At 35.8% G+C, this 21,563-nt stretch overlaps 1 protein-coding gene across 3 annotated transcripts in view; it reads left to right on the top strand.

Annotated features, from left to right (window-relative positions):
* Window positions 1-21,563, top strand: part of LTN1 (listerin E3 ubiquitin protein ligase 1) — a 40,503-nt gene that overhangs the window by 848 nt on the left and 18,092 nt on the right. For 2 of the 3 annotated variants that reach the window (XM_074902403.1, XM_074902423.1), the window contains exons 2-19: window positions 778-981; window positions 1,301-1,399; window positions 2,475-2,705; window positions 3,443-3,495; window positions 3,927-4,107; window positions 4,752-4,925; window positions 6,010-6,200; window positions 7,434-7,581; window positions 7,964-8,749; window positions 9,242-9,283; window positions 10,271-10,463; window positions 12,919-13,158; window positions 14,152-14,305; window positions 14,557-14,707; window positions 15,418-15,619; window positions 16,563-16,722; window positions 16,896-17,000; window positions 17,272-17,414. In XM_074902403.1, the coding sequence (XP_074758504.1) occupies window positions 778-981; window positions 1,301-1,399; window positions 2,475-2,705; window positions 3,443-3,495; window positions 3,927-4,107; window positions 4,752-4,925; window positions 6,010-6,200; window positions 7,434-7,581; window positions 7,964-8,749; window positions 9,242-9,283; window positions 10,271-10,463; window positions 12,919-13,158; window positions 14,152-14,305; window positions 14,557-14,707; window positions 15,418-15,619; window positions 16,563-16,722; window positions 16,896-17,000; window positions 17,272-17,414 (3,457 nt within the window). The remainder of the gene's footprint in view (window positions 1-777; window positions 982-1,300; window positions 1,400-2,474; window positions 2,706-3,442; window positions 3,496-3,926; window positions 4,108-4,751; window positions 4,926-6,009; window positions 6,201-7,433; window positions 7,582-7,963; window positions 8,750-9,241; window positions 9,284-10,270; window positions 10,464-12,918; window positions 13,159-14,151; window positions 14,306-14,556; window positions 14,708-15,417; window positions 15,620-16,562; window positions 16,723-16,895; window positions 17,001-17,271; window positions 17,415-21,563) is intronic. The other variant, XM_074902413.1, reaches the window with a different exon arrangement.

Raw genomic sequence — 21,563 nt, 5'->3', positions numbered from 1 at the left:
CTAGTGTAAAAAAGCCTCCCACAAACCTGTAGGAAATAAAAGGTGTTTGGACTATTAAGGTATCATGGAGAACATTAAAGCATTACTCGGGTTTTGGAAGTCTTTTCAAAAGAACGTGGTTGAAATAAACATGAGCCACTGATACGATGAGCAAAGTATTGACTTAACTGGGGCAAGCTAGAAGAGATGCTGAACTCCAGAACACTCACTGTAATACTGATGAGATAGTATTATACTGTGTTACATACATACCCCGTTGCTCTATTCCTCTAAATCCTTCTTGGCCCCTTTGTTGCTGGTAGCATACTTTGTTTCATCTGTGTTTTTATTTTTCCCAGTGATAGGAACTGCATTCCTTGGGAGCTGTGTTGTTCCATATGCAGTAACGTTGGAAGAGCTAGTAAAAACAGTAGTGAAGGAGGGTAAATGGTTTCTTAATAAATTGTTCACTTACAGAAGGACTTTTCTGTTACACTTTTTTGTATGTATATAAAACCAATAATATTTTCTGTAAGTATTCATGGATTATGAGAAAAGAGAATGCTGGTTCTGAAGAGAAGAATAATTTTCAAGGTCAAACTTATGTGTTTAAGGCATAGGTGGCCTTTTTTTGTGAGACTTTGCTTTAAATAAAAGGTTAATCATATATAATTATAATTGTATAATATACATAAAACACAATAATATGATAAATAAGATCATTATTTCAAGTGCGTGATGTGTGCAAAATAAAATGACTGAAATAAATAACTGACTTATGTCCCTGTTTTTTCTCAGCCTTCTAGCAGTGGCCGAGCTGCAGAGCTCCTCGCCAAAGAACGTGGAACAGTGCCTGGGTTTATTGGTTTTGGAACATCTCAAAGTGATCTAGGATACGTTCCTGCAGTTCAAGGAGCAGAGGAAATAGACAGCCTTGTGGATGCTGATTTTCGAATGGTGTTGCGAAAACTTTCTAAAAGGGATATCACAACAAAATTGAAAGTAGGTGTATCCTTTGTCCCTCATTAAATTTTTTCATTGGAAAATAATACATTTTTCTTAAGGATGGGAGAGGAATACATCAAGGTAGCTAATACTAATTTGGTAGTGGTAGATTTGCTAGAACTGCGATCCAGGGTGTATTTTGGAGGACTTATAAAAAGGTCCATTATACAATACTGATGGAGCATTCGTAGAATTAACTCTATAGAAACTCCATTGCAAGAAATTAATTGATTTTTGAAAGAGAGTTGCAATGTCTGGTAGAAGCTGCTACATTACAGAACATACCTATGACTTCTTAAATCATGCTTGATTTTAGGCTATGCAGGAGTTTGGGACAATGTGCAAGGAAAGAGAAGCGGAAGTTGTTAAAGGCGTTCTTCCTTACTGGCCAAGAATTTATTGTAAAATCTCACTAGTAAGTATTAAAGTATCTAAATTAAAAACTTCTCTGGATACGTCCTGAGAAAAGCTTGAAGTCAGTCTTTATTGATATATCTGCCTTTGTTGAATTACTGACTTGTTCTAGGAAAAACATGAAGTTTAAGGAAAGTAGTGGTCTTTATGGTGATATTTCAGTATTGTCAGTGGGTGGAAGCTTGAACTGTTGATGCCTGGACTGTATTTGCTGGATGGAGATAGCTGTTTGTTAGACCTTTATCTTAAAAAGATGACAAGATATTTCTTTTCATGGGGAGCTCTTTTATGTAGATTCCACGATAACTAAAGAGAATGTACTACTCAGTTAACATAATTATAAATTATTTTGATCTAGGACTAACATCTGACTAGACTTAATATTTAAAAAAAAAAACCCTACCCCCCCCCCCAAAAAAAAACCAAAACCCACAAACAACCCAAACCTAAACATGAAGAGAGCACAGATAATCCATCATTTTCTGATATATTTTAATATATCTCCAAACTGTCTGGACTGGCTACTGTTGGAAATGTGATATTAGACAAAATGAATCACTATCTGATCCGTTAGAGTGATTCCTAGTATTTCTTTCAGGAGACAAGAGCACAGAAAGTCATGATGTTGTAAATTCATATACAGTTAATAAATAATAAATAATGATGTACAGTTTGTTTAGGCTTGTGGGGTTTTTTAATCCTAAAACCGTCTTCAAGGCTTCTTGCCTCTTGCTTTTCTGTTAAATGTTTGTATAAAATGGAAATAGAAACTGTAGTTGGGAATATCAGGAAAAGGTGTTTAATTCTGACTCTACAACACATCAGGAATATGATGCTGCTACGCTAGGACTCTTCCTTTATCTTGGGATACCAAGACTTTTTTGTCGCTGTTTACTTACTTTCAAATCTATAGAGCCCAATTCACTGCAAAAAATGGCTGAACTGTGACACAGCTTTTTTTTTTTTTTTTTGGTCAACACTTCTGCTTTGAAGTACCTGGCATCAAAGGTACATTTCTTAAAACAATAAACCTTTCTGATTTTCCTTTTTTTTTTTTTTTTTTTTTTTTTAAACAGGATCATGATCGCCGTGTTCGAGAAGCAACTCAGCAATCTTTTGAGCAACTGATTCTCAAAGTAAAGAAACACTTAGCTCCTTACTTAAAAAGTATCATGGGATACTGGCTGATTGCTCAATGTGACACTTACTCCCCTGCTGCTTCTGCTGCAAAAGTAGCTTTTGAAAAAGCTTTTCCTTCAAGCAAACAACCTGAAGCCTTAGTATTCTGTAAAGATGAAATTCTTAATGTGAGTTTATATTTTTGTATTTCTTTCAGGTGTTGTGTCGAGTAGATGTCAACTTTTACGACAAGTTTAAAACTCATCTTGCCTCCAGCTATCCGTCATGGTTGAATTTATTTCTCACCTGAAACTTTGCTCCTGCTAATGTGGAGAGAAGACTGGGGCAAAGACCCATCCTCTATTTTTTTGATGTGGGATTAGAATGACTGGAAGCAGAAGAATAAGTGAATTTTCATGTGTGCATTTCTGTGTAATGATGTTCAGTCATCATGTAATGTTGCTGACTGATGAAATAATCATTCCAGGGTATAGCTGCAGTGGCAAAGGATTAAAGAATGCTGAGCAGTGTTTCAGAGAGCCTCTACAAGTTTAGTTCTGACCAAGGTTAATGCTCTTGTCTAGTCATATATGAAACTGAATTGACTGAATTAAAAAAAGTGTAAGTTTGCATTGCCGGCCCATCATATACAGTTAACCATTTGGTTTTGTCTCAGTTTGGCTTTTTTTTACCAGAAGCATGTTGGCATAGGATTACCAGTACTATGAAGTCTTGATTCAAACAGTACCACGGGTACTATGTTCAGCAGGAGTCCGTTAAATTATGCTCCTGTTCACTACCATATCTAAAATGTGTTTAAAGTATTTGACTTGGAGGTTGTGAAGTTTTATTGTAGGGCTGTTTTTGAATAATGTATAGACCATGAATATTAGATTCTCATGTGTATATATCTTTTTTCCCCTAGGTGCTTCAAGATCACCTTCTGAAAGAAACTCCTGATACACTCAGTGACCCCCAGTATGTTAGCCTGCTTTAATCTATATTGTTTAAGTCTCTGTACTGGGTTCTCTGTCCTGGAGATAGTGGACTTAGTTTTGTTTCGACAGAGTAGTTATTTGAGTCCAGATCCCAGCAAATTTAATTGAGACGAAAGTATAAATGCTTTTGAAAGTGTTATCAGTTGTCTAATTCTTATTTCAGCTCTTTTAGGAGTAGCGTTTTTGAATAGCTGGAAGATGAGATGACTTGGAACTCTCTCTTTTCTAACACTTTATGATGTCATTTGGTAGCTTTAGAACCTATGGAAAGTTTATATATTTACATAGCTAACATCTGAAATCAAAAGAAGAACAGAAAAACTGAAGACAGTTTAGTTCAGGCAGTTTAGAAGAGCTTGAGAAGCCTATTGATTTATTTATGGTTCAATTTTTTTTGTTTTGTTTTCCGAGAACTGTACCGGAGGAGGAAAGGGAAGCCAAATTTTTCCGAATTCTGACCTGTTCCTTGTTAGCTTTAAAAAAGTTGCTTAGCATGTTGCCAAAGAAAGAGATGCATTCACTGGAGGAAAAGTTAATGTCACTTCTGTCCCAAAACAAATTTTGGAAATACAGCAAACACAGTGTACCACAGGTGACTTTTTAATTTCTTCTTTATTTTTTGTTGAGTTTAGTTAAAGATAATACACTGAACCTAAGCAAATATTTATTACTTGTCTTCTACAAGAATTAACTTTGTACTTACTGAATTATGTTTGAAACAACCTTCAGATTTCTAGGCCTCAAGTAGTCAATGTCACTCTAAAATTTGCCCAATAGGCTTATTTGTTATTCTGTGTCACCATCATCTACTACTTGGCACTCTGCCATCGTTTCCAATTCATGTAAAAGATACAGACTGTGTCAGCTTATTGCATGTGTTCTTAGTGCATTTGGATTTTCATGTTTTTACAACCTTTTATTGGTCTTTGGTCTCTAAGACCAATAGTGCATAGAGTGATTAATTGATTCTGGTAGTATTTTGTTAAAAATTTTAAGGTGCTTTTAGGAAAACACACCTTTCAAGAAGTGTAGTAAGATAAAATTTTTGATAAGCATTTTATCACTAAAAAATTACTTTAAAATATTAAACAGACCTGTCAATTTATTTTTCTTTATTTTTAATAATTAAACCTTTGCTGATGCGATAAAATATGGGGACCACATGTTGTAAGTTACAGTGAGTTGTCATTTGACTATTTTGTTGTGTTTTTTTTTTTTCTCTGTGGTCTGTGTCAGGTTCGCTCTGCTTTCTTTGAGCTGGCTTCTGCTTTTTGCCAGTACTTGCCTGAGCTGGTGAAAGCTGAAGCACCAAGAGCTTGTCCTGCTGTTCTTCTCAGCATTGATGACAGTGATGCAGTGGTGTGTCCTGCTCTTTGGGAAGCTGTACTTTATGCTGTCACTACTATTGAGGTAGCGTGGGAAGCCTAAGGGGCAGATATTTTACTGGAATTTAACTTTTTAGCAAGTGCCATTGTTCTCTGTGTAGAATTAGGAGGAATAGCTTAACTGGGTTTTCTTTATGATTAATAGCATGAATTTACCAATGCTACATGCTCCTTCTTCCTCCTTAGGGTTTCAGTGTAACTTTCAAATACATTGTGTCCAGCATGTTTGAAAATCAGAGTTGTTTTACAAGTTTAATTAACTGGAATCCCTTTGATTAAATAGGTATTAATAAGTAAAATAATATTTAAAACCTTTTTCTTGGTTAGAGGTGGTTACAAAAACGACCTGCAGTGCGTTTGCTTTGTTTGTTTTCCCTTCTAATATAATGGTTGGTTATAGAACCTTTTTACCTTTTTTTTTTCTTTTTTTTTTTTAAATATAAGTGAAATGCCATCTTTGAATTTATTAGCAGGATGAACAGTGTTGCCATAGACTGGGTTGTTTTGAGGGTTTAATGCTGCAGATCTCTTTTATACTGCTGGTATAAACTGAAACAATTTATGGGGGGAAGAAAGAAATCTTTGTTCAGCTTTCTGTAAGTATAGATATCTGGAACTTTGATAAATCAGATCAGATGACAGAAAACTTTGGGATGTGGAGGGAAAAGCACCAAGGTATTTTGTAACCATCAGAAGATTTTTGAGGGAAGTTTTGAAGTTAGTGATGCCTCTAAAGTTAGGATTTTGAAATAATTGTTTATTCTTAATAATAAGAACTCAGAATTAAATACAGGACCAGTTGAAATAATAATTTTTATGAAGCATCCTTAAAGTATTATTAAAAAGAAGCCTTTAATTACAGTTTGCTAACAAGGAAGGTCCACTGATTTCAAACAACAGAGAAACAGTTTTATCATGTTAACTTCTTTAATTCACAAGCTAAAGTAGGGGGACAGTGATTTTTAAAAATACTGACAAGTGAATTTAAGTTGTAGAATAACATGTTTCAGCTACAATATAGGCAGGTAGATTAAATGTCTGGCTTGGGAGTTCTTCCAAGGCAACATATTTTCATTTAATTTACAGTAAAAGTGTATTTCTTTCTGTAGGACTGTTGGAGTCATGTAAATGCCAAAAAGGGAGTTCTACCAAAGCTGTGGATAGTGCTTCGAGAAGGTGGACGAGGACTAGCTACCATTATATACCCAAATCTCTTGCCATTCATTAGCAAGGTACCTCCTGGCATTGCAGGACCAAAGATGGAATATTTCAGAACTTTTTTCAGCTCTATAATTCAAGGGTATGAACCACAAATTTATTTACTTATTTTTTTGAAATCAGTCTCTTTCACAATTGGAAATAGGAGAATTAATCTTCTTTAAGCATTTAAAGATAAGTAACATATCATTTGTCTTGAGATATAAATATGCATTAATTTTTTATTTGAGAAAAGACTGTTTTCATTATGATGTTTGAAAATAGTATTTTTAAAATACTTTTAAATACCCAAAACTAGATTCAGTCCTCTGTGGCTGTGCCTGTCGTCTTAAACTTTCAGCCGCCTTCTCGATTTTTATTGCATCTTCCTTACCTAAAGCATTTTTATCTTTCTTTGTCAAAGCTTTGTGCTTATTCCATAAGATTTTAAATGGGAAATTCATTTAAAATTACAAGTGGCTTTGAAGAGATCAGGCTTTTCTCACCACTGTGTAATTACTACAAAGGTTATTTGAGATTAGTATTGTGATTGAGGAATTTCCTGTATGCAGGAACTTTAATTTTTGTGTAACTGATTTTGAAAGGATTGAAATGGCTATCATTTTTTTGCCTTTAAAGTACATCAAAACCAACTTTCTGTCAAATCTAATTGAAATAGATGCATGTGCGTTGTGTACTCAAAAGCATATATAAGTTATTTTACGAAAGACTAAAATGTAACTTACTTAAACAAAAATAAATTATTGATTGATGTTGGTGTGGCCATTAGCAGAGCTCTTGGAGAAGAGAGTTATATATGGGTTAGTTTTGAAAAGTGTATAGACTTTTATTTAAAGTACTAAAATGGTCGTAATATTTGTATGATGATTGGTACAGTCTAATTTTCATTAAAAAGCAAACAAATCACAGCTGTTCAGACTCAAATTTGCTATAGTGAAACTGTCATTTGGTGGCTTTTTCTTTTTTCTGTAATGATAGGAAATTACTCTTTCTAAACCTCTGTGGTGTGTGTAAAAAATTGTGAAAGAATTTTCGCAATTTTTATTAATGCTAAAACTAGATGAGAAAGTTATTTTAAGGTAAGTTACATTAGATGTAACTTAGATTAGATTTATTGTTTTGACTCTTTAAATATGTCCTGTTGAATTTGTTTTGATCTGACTTATGTCGATGACTCTTGTGTTTCTGTATTCTCATATTGATGTTGTCTGGATAAGAACAGCGAAACCAAGGTTATGTTCATTACATACATACTGGGTTTCTCGGCAGTGCAGGTGACTGAGTGTGCCCTGCCTTTGATGTTGCCTTTCAATAGGTTGTCCAGTGAGCGAGCAATAGCCAGCCCTTCAGAAAGTTCAGCAATTGTAACTGCATTTATGGAATGTCTGCGTTTTGCCATACTGCAGAAAATAGATGAAGAAGATGACCAAAGAAAAATTCATCAAATGCTTATCTATGACCAGGTACTTATTAGAAATACTTAATATTGTTGTGTGTATATGTAATAATTCAGAGTTAAAGAAAACCATAAATTTATGTGAGGATTTACTTCTCTGTTGAAAGTTTCACTAGATTTTATGGAAAAAGTAACATTACTGAATTTAGTAAATTTTTTCTTTCCTATAAAATCATCCCTTTTGCTATACAGTTAAACTACTTTTTTTTTTTAAAAAAAAAGAGCATTCCACCCTTTATATTTTTAAGTCTTCAGGCATGAGTAATTCTGATGTTTTTGGAATTTCTTCCAGAATGTTTTTTAGAATTATAGAATTATCTGGTATTATAAAGAATAAAATGATCATCTAGCTGAATCACTGTTCTTTAATAATTTTTTTGTCTTTATAGCTGATTCCTCTTACCAATGCTGTACTTAAGGAGCCCAGGTTACAAAATGGACCATTATTTTATCAAATTGCAGAAACGCTGAGCTCCTGGGAAGCTAAAGCAGAACTCTCCAATGATGATAGCACAGACGAAGTTTTCCAGAAACTGTTGTCAAATTTTTGGGACCATCTTTTAAAAATGTGTGTACTTCACGTTGATATGTTGGATGCTGGTGAGAAATCATTGTTTGCCATATCTGGTATGCTAGAAATTCTTCAGAATCCAAACAGTGCTACAAAACCAAACAACAGAAAATCTCTAAAAATCACATTTACAGATGAGGATGAATCTGAAAGAAACACTGAGAACGGAAAGCTCACAGAAGTGAGAAATAGTGACTCTGAAATACAGGCTGACTTGCAGCATTGTTCGCTTCAAAGGAAAGAACCTTTAGAGAATTTAGTCTGCAGCCTTGCAGAACTGAGTATAGTGTATGTCAATGAACAGAAGTCAGAACAGCATTTGAAATTTCTCTCTGCCCTGCTCAAATCTTTTTCTTCAAACAGAGTTTTTCAAGTACTTTTAGAGCAGGGAAATGATGCAAGCACTGCTGAAGCTGAATTGCAAAATGAAACAAAAGCTCATCATGGAAGTCCATCAGTACAATTTCTATATGTGAATTTAATACCTTGGCTGAAAGAAGACTGGATGAAAGACACACATTTTCTGGTTGATATTTTGTACAGTGTGCTTAATTGTTGCAACAGTAACAAGGAAAGAAAAATTATTCTTGATGATTTAACAAAGGTATGACTCTTGTATGTTCTTTTACTAGTTTTTATCAGAGAGACTGCTCTTTCCGGGCTGTGGTTGGTTAATCATTTTGGGGCTGTGGAATGCAAGATATTCTACATGAACTTGGATAAATTCAGTGTAAGGAAGGTAGATTTAGGAAGGGTTGACATGACACTGTTGGGGTGAAAGGTTATGACATAGGTCCCTTTCTATATAGTGTAAATAAGTTTTAAAAAAATAATCAGTATTTCTCTGTTCTTGCTTCTTTTCAGTGTGCTTTTATACTAGTCATTGGTGGCCTTTCTTACAAATACAGTCCCTTATTGATCTCTGTGGCAGAAAAAGACTTGGAAGCCAAAAAGTTTATTTAATCAATAACTTTGTTTCTGAAACTTAGCAGCTTCTGCTTATCCCCTGCAGAAAATAGTTGTAAAACAGTTAAAATGGTATTAAATACTTCCTTTTCAGCAAAGAATTTAAAAAATATTTTTGTTTTCTTTTCAGATGGATCTGAAATGGATTATTTTCCTCCAGATAATTCAAAAGGTACCTCTTAATGCTTTTTTTGTTCTTGTTTTGCATAATTTTGAATATTTCTTCATTGAAGTAGTGACAATTTTCATAGTTTGAAAATCTTGTAGTAATAGTTTCTGAGTGTTGTTTATTTTAACTGTGTTTAAATCTGGGGGACAGTCTTAGAAATGAAATGATGATGCCAAAACAAAAGCATCTTTGTCACTTCTGGTTTTGGTCAGTTTGCTCTTTGAGCCAGAGAGATTCCGATTTGTTTCTGGTCATCCCTTATAAGCTGGAGAGAATGGAGTTGGGTATTACACCGGTAATTTAAATGACTGTTTGTATCATCACCCTTACATTGCGCTTACAAGAAAAAGATAGTATACCATTTTTTTCACACAGGATACTGAGACACTGACATTTAAGTGATTTCCTGGGATGAAATATTAAAAGTATTGAAAGTTTTTGGACAAGAACTCATAGCACTTGATTTATAATCCATTGTGTTGACCATAGTATCTTTCCTCACAGATACTGTGTGTTTTAGGAATCCTCAGTTTTTATGATTTTGTAACTTAAAATGGCTTGTCACCAAAATAATGTTTTTCTGATTTGTGACCTTCCGTTTATTTTTATAGAAATTCAGATGCTGTGAATGGATTTTATGTTGTAAAAACATTTTATTTCAGCCAACCTGGTCATCCAGAGGTTATCTTTCTAACTCAGATATAGGCATTTCCTGGGCACTGTAATTGGAGAAAAGGAAAAAGAGCATCTTTCAGAAGATGGCTTGTTTCACTGTAAAGTAGAGGTCTGACCTAGCCATAAGTTGCCATCTCTGACCAAAAAAGAAAGTTGAAGCATTGTTGCAGACGTAAAACCACCCGGACACTTATTGTTTATGACAGATGATATGATTCCCACTCTGTGTGTGCAGGTTTGACATACTGATCTCATGCTTAGTAATAAAAGTTAATACCCTCAAAAGATTATTAGAATAATTTTCTTGTGATTCAGGCATGCTCAAGCACAACAAAGCTTTCATTAGTCTCTGACTGGTTGAAAGGAGATACACTTGGAGAAAGACTTGTAATGCTAGCAGATGATTTGTGTCACCTGGGTTTAAAACCAATAGCAGCCTCATCGGAATCATCCCCTTCAGAAAGGTGGACCCTCCTGAGCTTGGTGTTATCACAACACATTAAAAATGGTGAGCATATTTATTCCTTGGAGTTTGTGAAGTGTAAATACTGCACTTAGGCTTTCTAGAAGGATGAAAGGAATTTGAGATCTTCCAGAATACTTGATTTGTTAATATCTAGGCTTGCTTTTTTTTTTTAGTTTTTGTTGTTGTTGTTGTTGTGTTGTTTTGTGGTTGGTTTTTTTTGTTTGTTTGTTTTTGGAGGGGACTTTGGCATTGTTTGGCTTTTTGGGGTTTGTTTGGTTTTGTTCTTTTGGTTTTTATTTTACCTGAGTCAATTAACTTTCACTTTAATTTTATAAACACTAACTTGCAGCAGCAGCATTGCAATTTTTTGTGTCTCTGTTGCTAAATAAAAGTTAGTATTTAAAGAACAGATTCAGATTTGCAAGCCTGTAAAACATGAGGAAAATTTAATTTTGATTTATTAGCTGATGTGCTATAAAATATTATTAATTTTTAAACCATACTGTCTGAAACTTCTCTTCAAAAGTAGAATATCAAAAATCAATGGTTATGGACCCATGCAGTGCCTTGTTACATGACCTATGGATTGCTTTGAGCCATTTTCAGTTAGTCATGTATTTTAAAAACTCTGTGTGTGTGCTTATGCTGTATATGTAATCTATTATTTATTATTAATAACTTCCTATGCATTTTGTGGTCTCTGTGATGCAGATTTTTAGTGGAGTTCGATTTTCTTGATGTTTTTCATGTGAACTTGTAATTTGTGTTTTTTTAAACTCAGCATTTGCTTTGATCCCTGAGGTAACGTATTTCGGTTTGTTTGAATGCTGGGTACATGCGTGGCGCCTTCAAGTTTCAAAGATGCACACAACAAGTTGACTGCAGTGGACATTCATAGATAGTGCATCCTGAAGGTGCTGTAAAATTGTTAATTCTGTTACTGGAACTTCTGATGTAGAGGACCATCAGGAAAACCTGTTCCCTCTTACCAGAGAGAGTTCAACCAACTTGCTCACTTGTGTCCTAGGGCTGATTGTCCAATGACTTGGCTTTTTGGCTCTGGAGCTGGAGGTATTGCTGAACTCATTTTGTGCTAGGTTCTGTGTCACCAGTTTCTAATGCATGTTGGATGAAGTCTAAGAGACCTTCAGGAGCTATGGTGGTTCTTGACTTAGGGATTTAGGCTGAAATAGAGTATGTGGACTTTCAAAAAGATTTTTTTATGAGATCTCCATCTAAATTTCTCAAGGTAAACTGTCATGGAGTAAATGGAAGGGCCTTTCATGGATAAGTAACCTATCAGATGATAAGAATTAAAGGTGAAAAAGGATGTTGAAAGGATGATAATTGTTTCTGATAAATTATTCAGAGTAATCAAAAATGAAACTTCATGGAGCTGTAGCAGTGTGGTGTGATACTGAATGATTAACTGATATAATTACAAATGAAATTAAAACCCAATAAATATCAGAAGTATACATGGGAAAAACATAATTGTAACTGTATCTATGCAGTGATAGTCTCTGAGCTGTTAAAAGTTAGAAAAGAGATCTTCAATCATTGTGGTGGTTCCCTGTAAGTGGCAGGTTTGTGCTCATCAGTAAAAAAGGAATACAAGTTATTAGGAGTGAAATTGCTGTGAAATGAACAGAAGACAAATGAAAAATGTTATATCATTGGTGTGTCCATATCTTGAAATACGGCCTGTAGTTTTGGTCACTGCAATATTCTTGTTCACCTATATGCTTTTGAAAAAAAGTGTAACAGAATTAGGCAGGCAGGGTTAGGCAAAAGCAGTGGCTTCTGCTTGTAGAGGCAATAAAGCAAACTAGATTTTTTTTAGCTTGCAATGGAAGTGATTGGGGATGGGGTTCTGAGAAAGAGCCATAACATCATAATTTGTATGGAAAAAGCAAATAGGAAGATATTTTTCATTGTTTCTTTAAATGGAAGAACCTGAGGTTGCTTACAGATGTTTAGATAGTAGGCTTCTGGAAAAAGTATACTTTCTTCATACAGTTCATAATTAAATCATGGAACTCATTGCCACAGGATACTGTAGAGTTTGAGGATAAAAATGGGATTAGCCTACTTAAATCCTGTGAGAAAGTGACTAAATACTCATGGAGGATTGGTCTAATTGGGTTAATTATATGCAATGGTGCAGGTGTAATCTCTGGTTCACAACTGATTGCCAGAACCTAGGAAGTCATAAAAGGCAAAGGGATCACTCTGCACTTGCTCTGTTTTATATACTTTTTGTCTAAGTTGCTTCAGCTTGTTTAGAGAAAGGATAGTTGGCAATGTGAAACTTTGGCTAGGTGATCCTAGATGACTGTGGAATAAGAGAATTTAGGTATAAATTAGACTGAAACTACTTTGCAGTTTATTTTACATTCAAAATTAGTCAATAAAAAATTAGTGAGTACATATTAATATGAAGTCTTTGATCATGTTTATCAAGTAAAGCATGCTGTCTTTTTCCTCTCCCCAATAGAATCTTTGATTGGTGAAACTTTTGTTGAAAGGATTATTGATAAACTTCAAGCAGCTTTGTCTAAAGCTAAGGATCTTTCTGAAGCCGGAAATACTGAACCATCAGTATCTTTCATCTGCGATGTAGCCTCAGGCTTCTTCAGCTCAGTTAAAGGGTGTTTACTGATGCCGTCCTCAGAAGACTTGCTGCTTACCATCTTCCAGTTGTGCGCTCAGAGGCAGGATGCTATGCACTTAACAGGTAATTTGGAAAAAGAACTTTTTTGTAGTTGATGGTTACATCTAAATTCTTCTTTTTTATGAGACAGATTCAAGTATATAATAGAATATTAAGTTCACAGACATTGAGCACTTGCAGCTGTACCTGACATGAAAATTTGTGCTTTAATTTACAATGCCAGTAGTTACTACTAAACATCGTCCTGTACACCTTTACAAGGATTTTAAACTTTTTTGATGTTAGTATCCCCATACTTCAGCTATCTTTGAGGCTGTGATGTTTCACACAATGATACGTAAATAATATAAGTATGAAGTACATGTAAATAATTTAATCTATGAAGTACAAAGAATGAGCATTTTTTTTCATTCATTCTGCAATAGTGGGGATCCTGTGAAAAAATGCGAGCAATCACTTCATTAAAGATACGTATATTTATTCTGAAACTGTTTATATTGGTCAAGTTGCTCTGACAAATTGTGACCCATTCCTGTCTCCACCAGAGTCTCACTTTCAGACTGAGATCCTAGTGTAAATTCTTTGAATGCAGAATTTGAGTGATAAATTTGGTATATGCATTTACTGACAAATATAAAGGAGAAAATAATTCAGTGTTGTTGTAGAAGTAAAGTAGGACCACACTAGACAGAAAACCACTGCTGCTTTGCAAATGGCTATTCATGCTGTGAATGTTCAGATTTCCGCTATTTTAAAAAGTTTGTGCTTTTTTGAAGACCGTACGGACACATTGTAGTAGACAACAGGAACATTGCTCTTCTCAAATACTGCCTGTGTGTCAGAGTTAGTTTACTATTGCTTTACACCAAGAAACCTGTGTATTTGCCATTGATAGTTACTGCATGTAACCACATAGAAAAGAGAGTCCTTTTCCTGTTCTAGGACTTTTAGAGCATGTTGTTGTATGCAGTAGGTTGTAATTTGAGTTTACTTGCTTGTGGTGGTTTGGATTGTCTGTTGATGTGTTGTGGTGTTTTTTTTTTTCCTCTACAATAGATTTACTTGTATGTAAATTAAAACACACTTGGATGTCTGGGGTAAATTCACTTGTGCGTCAGCTTCGGAGTATGCAGAAACAGAGTACATTTTTGCATAAATCTGCACTGTGGGTCAAGAATCAAATTCAGTCTTCCTCTTTGGATGTTAAAAGGTAGTTGTGATGCACATGTCTGTTTCATATGTTGTTATCCAAAACAAACTAAGATCAGTGCTATACTATGTTTAATTGACATTTGTTTTACTGGAAGATTTTTCAGCCTGTCAGAGGTGAGAACTGTGGGTATAGCACCTTAAAATGCCATTGGTCTAGCATGTGGATAGCATTGTATCAATGTAAAATAAATCAGCTTGCTTGTACTGGATAGTACCAGACTTGTTTGACGTGCTTTTGCCTCTTCTCAGCCTTCAGGTTTTGATCTCTGCAGTTAGTGATTTGTTGTCTAAGCTTATGGAAGCTGACGGACAGTCTGGATATCTTGTGGGAACTTATGTTGAGCATATCATGCCAAACAAAACTGAGTGGCAGAAGTTGCATGAGTCTCTATCCACTGAGGTATGAAAATGATAATGGACTTACATACAGTAGTCAATCTTACCTCAAGTGTCTGGCCTTTAGGGTGATAAGCGTTCTTTATTTTGACATGGCACTGCAGTTATGAATGTGCATATATCTGTGCAAAGGTCTTTTCAGCCTCTGTCCATGACAGGGTACAAAATCTGTATGTTTATGGCCCTATCTGTTACTACTGGAGAAAATAAAAATCTACAAAATTATCCTTCTCTGCATGGAGGACAAGCAACTTTACAATTCAGGAATTCTGTATGACAGAATATGCGTCATGAAGGTGTTCTTATCTTTAAGATTCACTTTGTGAAAGACACCAATATCTGCAGAGGAACATGATATGCTGAGATATGCTATCAACAACATGCTCACATACATACAGTGGAGAGTGGGGATAAGGACATAAATTTCCCATCCAACCACCAATCTTCAGTAACCTTTGTATTTCTTGTAAAATATAGAGTTCTAAAGATACATGTTTATTTCTGAGGCAGAAGTGTAGTTTCAAGTTACTGCTGTGCATTTAGGCTTTTTTAATATGCTGGAGTGGGTCATCCTCACCACTGTGCTTTTGGTGTTAATTTGTATCTATCTTGTTTATTTTTTTAATAATTCTGAGTTTTCAAGGTTAAACAGATCATAGCTCTTCTATGCATCATTAAAATGTTAATTATTTGTTCATACTCTTCATATTACAGTGGATGCACAAACCTCTTTTGGAAGGAAGACTTAGTATGAATTGTGAAACTTTGGGATCATGCGTTAAGCTGTGTGGCACAACTAAACTTCCAGGCCATCTGTGTACTTCAGCCTTATTAAGTAAAATGGTGCTACTTGTATTGGAAAACGGTGTAGTCCATGGAAACGATGATGCCGAAAGAAAGAAAATTGACAATATAAGTAAGTTACACTGGCAAAACTTAAAGGAAGTTCTTTTTATAGTATTTGTAAATTAACCTGAACTGATAATTAGAAATGAATACTTAAAGTTTGGCATCCCTCTACCTTTTGTTGTTTTTTTCTTTTTTCTTCAGTTCTTTAAAAGCTTAAGTATGTGCAAGTATAGTGTTTATATTTTGGGACCTTTTGTGATTATATATGTGCTATCTCAACAGAACTTTGAATTTGGAGAAGTTTGAATTTACGATGAACTTTAGAGTTGTTCCCTGCCAAAACACGTGGTGTGTTGGCATGAGTGGGCAATAGGAACTGTATCCATTTCATCAAATAAATGCTCTGAGTGTTTTGCCATAACACAAAGATATTTTGAGGCAGCATTTTTTCTTAATTGCACCAGTAGGAATCTTGTTTCTTTTTATTTATAGAATGCTCAGATTAGAGCCAGCATTATCAAATTCACAATTCTATCTCCAGAAGTCTCACCATGGTGAGAAGTGTAATTGTTCAGTGTAGGTCTTTGTAAACTAATGAAGAAACCACACGTTAACTAACTGCATAAAATTTGTTTGTTTTCTGGACTTACATCTTGGTTGCTTTGTCTGCAAGATACGTGTATATATATTTTAAGAAAAAGAGAATAGAGATATTTTAAGAAAAAGAGAATAGAGAAGAGTTAGGGTTCTTGACATGCTTGATTTGCTTTTAAAATTTTCTGAACATCTAGAATAGATTACTGTAGCTGTTTCTTCTCTTGTATTTTATGATGCAATGGTAGATACCCAGTTCGTGCTCTGAAGCACCTGAGATTGCATGTAAATATCATCTTTTTAATGCATTAAAAGCATTGTCAAGAAACCAGCAAAACCTTGATCTGAAACGTCTTGTTTATGCACTGAATATATTCAGCAGTTATTTGCAAACACTATTTTTGTTGTTTAATTAGTTGCAGAACTGTTGTACTCATTACAATGGATTGAAGAATTGGAGAATCCTCCTTATCTGCTTCTGGAATATCTTCGTATGTTAGAAGAAATGCACATCACATATGAGAAGTTCAGTACACTTAGTAATACAGCTAGTCTTCAGGAAACAATATTTGATAGGTATGTGAGAACAAGCAAAACAACCCTTAACTCTGTCTTCATATTTTGCATTGTATAGGTTGTTGAGTGCCACCAGATTTCTTTATGTGTATTGATTCAAATTTCATCCAAATGCTTTTGTTGTGAACTGTGCATCCGTATATATTAACCAGGGTTTTTCTTCTTCCTTTAAGATCAGAGGAACATGGAAGACTCTGGTCCTTAACCATGGCTAAAGTGATTCGTGTGGAAAACACTGTATCCTGTGCGATGAAACAACTCTTTAAGACCACAGAAGGGTATCTTAATACAGCTGCCTGTAAACTTCTAGTTTGTTGCAAATGCTGGTAACGTTAAATGATACTGATACTGTTGAATGACAACTGAAGACTGAAAATTTGGTAATATATGTAAAATTTGGTAATATATGGTGTGAAAAAGTGAGACTCTGTTTAGTGTGTGGGATTAGTTAAATCATAGAATATTAATCCTTATGAAGCAAATGACATTTTGTTTTCTAGTTAAATTTTTGTGCTTGTTTCATTCTTGATGTTTTGCTTGTATGAACAGGTTTCTGCCATTAACAGAGGGCAGATTGCATACGCTTCAGTGTCTATCACCTTTTTTAATTGAGGAAGCAAAGAAAGAACTTGTCTTCCACTGTGTGGCCAAACTTATGACATGCACACAGACAGAGCTTTCCAGCACTGATGGTGAGTATGTTCTTGCCTCAGTCCACTTGATTAGAATTTAAAAACATTATTTTGTAAAAAGTTCTAACTGTAATACTGCTTTTCCTAGAAAGAAATGTCTTCTCAGTTTGCATATTTCTTCTAGACCATTTGGCATAGTAGTTTTGTGCCTTATTAAGGAAGAACAAACTACATTGCCTGGTACAAAAATAGAACTAAAGGATTTAGGCTGATATTGTTAAAAGAATTTTGATGTTGCCATACTTCTTGTTTGGTCTATCTGATATTGCCATACTTCTTGTTTAGTCTATCTGACTTAAATACATCTGTTAATATTGACGTTTCCAATTAATCGTTTAGGCTTTACACAGCATGCAAAAATACTGCTATTGTCAACTGGTAGTGTAATGATGGTCTTTAGATGCTTTAGCAAGAACTTTTTCACAATTTATGTATAATTTTTGAGTAGTTTTTCTAGTGCATGAGGTAGTGTGCTGAGGCAGAACTGCTGTACATAACTTTCAGCAGCTTTTGAAAAATTACTTAGAGGTGATTGAGATGTGTTATAGCTTTGAATATCCTTTATGTTATAAACTGACTTCTTAAAATTGGCTGAGTCAGAGTTTCCAATTTCTTTATTTAGCAAGCGGCAACAAGCAAAACAGAGCTGGGCGGCCGGGGAGTCTCCTGCTCCAACAACCGCCCGCACCTTCCAAGGCATTTTGTGTCAATCTTATACTACAAAGCATTATATAGTCGTTATACACCTATACATATACATTACCTAAACCTGCCTACTCTCGCTTCGTATGGTAATTAGCTTATCAGTCCTTTACGCTTGTGCAGAAGTTGTTAAAACTGCAGGCAAGGGTGTTCAAATTATGGGCGGTGGTTTTCTGGGAGGAAGGCCGTAGGTCCTCCTCACAGTGTACTTTTCACCTTTTGCCTGGAATGTGATGATCTTCCAAGTTTGCAGTGTTCTTATCAGCCTAGGCCCAGTAATCTCTTTGAACAAGGAGATTTATGGTTGTGAACATCCTCCTGTTTACTTAATTAGGCGCCTGCATCTGTTCACACCTTATGAAGTACAGATGCTTCTTCTCTTGTTGTTCTCCCCCTTCCTTCCTGTCACCTTCTTACAAAATATTGTTCTATCATGTCAGTTCAATTGAGCATTTGCTGTTAGTTTTACACAATATGCAGTAGTTCATATGACAGTTCACTTTTCTGTTGTCTTCTTGCTGAATTTGATGAACAGACGGTTTACCACCTATCACAATCCCCCCCTTTTTCTTTTCACCATGTTGTTCATCAAATCTTTCGAGTGCTTGTTGGCTCAGGATGAAAGTTTCCTCCACTTTTGGAAACTCCCAGAGTTTCATACTTAGTTCCCACGATCATTAAATGAGTTGCTTCTAACTTATTTTTAATGATTGCTACTATCTTGTTAAATATACAAGGGCCAAAAGTTAAGGTTAAAATTAATAATATGAGCGGCCCTGCTAAGGTTGATAGTAGGGTACTTAGCCATGAGGAATGATTAAACCGAGATTGATACCAACTTTGTTGTTCTTCTCGTTCCTTTTTTCTTTTTTCTAGTCCTTCCCGTAGTTTGGTCATGGTATCTCTTACTATTCCGGTGTTATCCGCATATACACAACATTCATCTCGGAGTGCTGCGCATAATCCTCCCTGTTGTAAAAACATTAAGTCTAACCCCCTTCGGTTTTGTAGTACTACTTCTGATAAAGACCTGACAGATTTTTCTAAAGCAGTAATTGATTGTTCAATTCTTACAAGGTCTTCATCTACGGCCATTCTATATGTTTTAAATTCTTTGCTTTGTTGTACCAGTGAAGCCTTTCCAGTGTCTACTCCCGTCCCTCCTAAAATCATTAGAGTGGCTGTCGTTAATGCTGTGAAAGGTTCTCGTTTAAACAAGTGGTGTTCCTGGGTAACTTGTGAATTAAAAATAAATTCTTCAGAGTGGTAAAAAATTTTAGGGACAATTGCCACCTGAATACAATAGTCTGAGGATTCATTGAAATGTTGTAACGACAGGCAGGGTGTAACTCCTATAGTGGAGCAAATCCACTTCGTGTTTTTAGCAGGTAGTAACCACTTTGCAGGTTTTTCTGGTTTCTGCGGCCTCTTTCTATTATTATTGGCACACAGTTGTTTCTTGTGCTCTGGGACTTTGCCTACACACAAACCTTTTCCTGTTATTTGGGTCAATGTAATTCCTTGTTTCTCTGTGCCCCATATACACTGTGCTGGGTTAGTGCCATTTACCCGTTTGGGTTTCTTATTTACTCCTACAGCTTCATAAAAGGGTGGTTTTATTCCATAACACAGCCAACAATGTTCAGTAAGGTTTGGGTTGGTTTTGTTTAGTAATAGGTAACTAACTTGTATCATTTCCCAGAGGGGGTTATCCTCAATGGTTTCATCAGAAATTTGGGTGGTTAGGCTGCTATTGATTTTTGGAATTGTTGTTATGCTTTCTTCGGTTTCTTCAACCAATTTATCAGTCAATATCAGATTGGGCCCTACCAGTATTGGATCATTTGGGACCGGTTTCTTTGTTATTTGAATAAAATTGCCCCTATCTCTTCCCAACTCATAAAGTCGGATTCCCCAACTTTTTCCTACAAGCCAACTAGGATCTTGGGGTTTGGTTACATTTAACATGAGATATTGACACCATTTCTTGGGACGCTCACGAGTTTCTGTGAACCCTGTCCTTAGGAAGTCCTTAGGAGGAATGATACACTTGTCAGGTCCCCATTGTACTTTCAAATATCTGTCCAGCCCTGCTCCTGGTACCCAATCTGAGGCTATAGTCTCACATCCCCAATACTTACAATAGAATTGGTCAGGGTAATTGCAGTAGCTTTTTCCTGGGTTGGAACTGGGGCAAATATAAAATCCTGAGTCCTGTGTGCAAGGTGTTACGGGCACCAGTGTACACAGGGGACTTACAAATGATGGTGCCCCTGATGTTATTATAGTCTGTATTTGCTTTTGGTTACCCCTTTCAGTAGTTAGGGTCCATTCAAAAGGTTGATGGGGCTGGTGGTTCAGTCCAGCCCATGCTTGTGGTAGATGTGTTATGAGTAGTATGCTCAGAATGTATTGAGAAGGGTGGAAACTCCATTTCTTTGTTATCCACATAGTCCAATAAATCCAATAGAAGGTTGGTAGGATTCTGAAAGTTTTCACAACTTCTATAGAAGGGGGGCCTTGCTCCTGTAGAGTCAAGGTGCCTTGCACCCCTTTCTGGCCTTTACTTCTTGGGAGCCTCTTTCCTCTCAGAGTAGGGTTTGAAGTTTTTCCCCACCTGTGTACATCTCTGCCTACTCTGTTGTGTAGAGCAGCAGGGTGTTTCATCTTCTCGGCAGCAGTCGTATTCTTCAGGAGTACGTTTTACCTCTACTCCAGGATACATAGGCCTCCCAGTTAACCTCAGGCCTTTGACAGGGGATCCAGGGGATCTGCTCTCTGCAGATCACTCTTAGAATTTGAAGTTGGTATTTTTTAGGCCAGTTAGGGTGACTGCACTCTTTTTCAGGATTTATTCCTTTAATAACTATTTCCCACCAAGTTTTAGAGTTTTTCAATTGTTTTCTCCGTTGTTATTCCAATTTTAAGACCCAGTTAGTTAGTCTCCGTTCCAGTCAGTAACACAGGTTACAGCTAGATCGGAGATTATGAATCCACCAGCCTTCTTTACATATGTTATTCTCTATACACACAAAAGGGAAACACAGGTTTCGATTGGACAAAATATTAATGGCTCACTTACTGAGTCCTTTTGTGGTGTCTTGTACCTTGATTTTCACAGTGTTCGTTTAGGTCTTTCGAAGGTAAGTCGTAGATCTCCGGGAGAGCTGGTCACTTGACAGGACAAATCTCGTATAGGTCCTTTTACACGACTGGCATGCGTCCACCCCTTCTCAGCAGTTCGAATAGCAGTTTCTGTAGTGATAAGAACAACATAGGGTCCTTCCCAACGGGGGGTCAAGGAGGATTCTTTCCACAATTTAATCAATACTTTATCTCCTGGTTGAATCTGATGCATTGTTATATCCAAAGGAGGCCTTTGTACCACCATTCCCGGGGCTTGCAGTTATTTTCTCCTTGCCATTAGTTGTATTAGGTAGGATATTA

Source organism: Athene noctua, chromosome 1 (genome assembly GCF_965140245.1).
Source record: "Athene noctua chromosome 1, bAthNoc1.hap1.1, whole genome shotgun sequence".
In the NCBI taxonomy this organism is placed as follows: Eukaryota; Metazoa; Chordata; class Aves; order Strigiformes; family Strigidae; genus Athene; species Athene noctua.
Note: the sequence above shows the minus strand (reverse complement) of the source record. Positions and strands in the feature narration are given on the sequence as shown.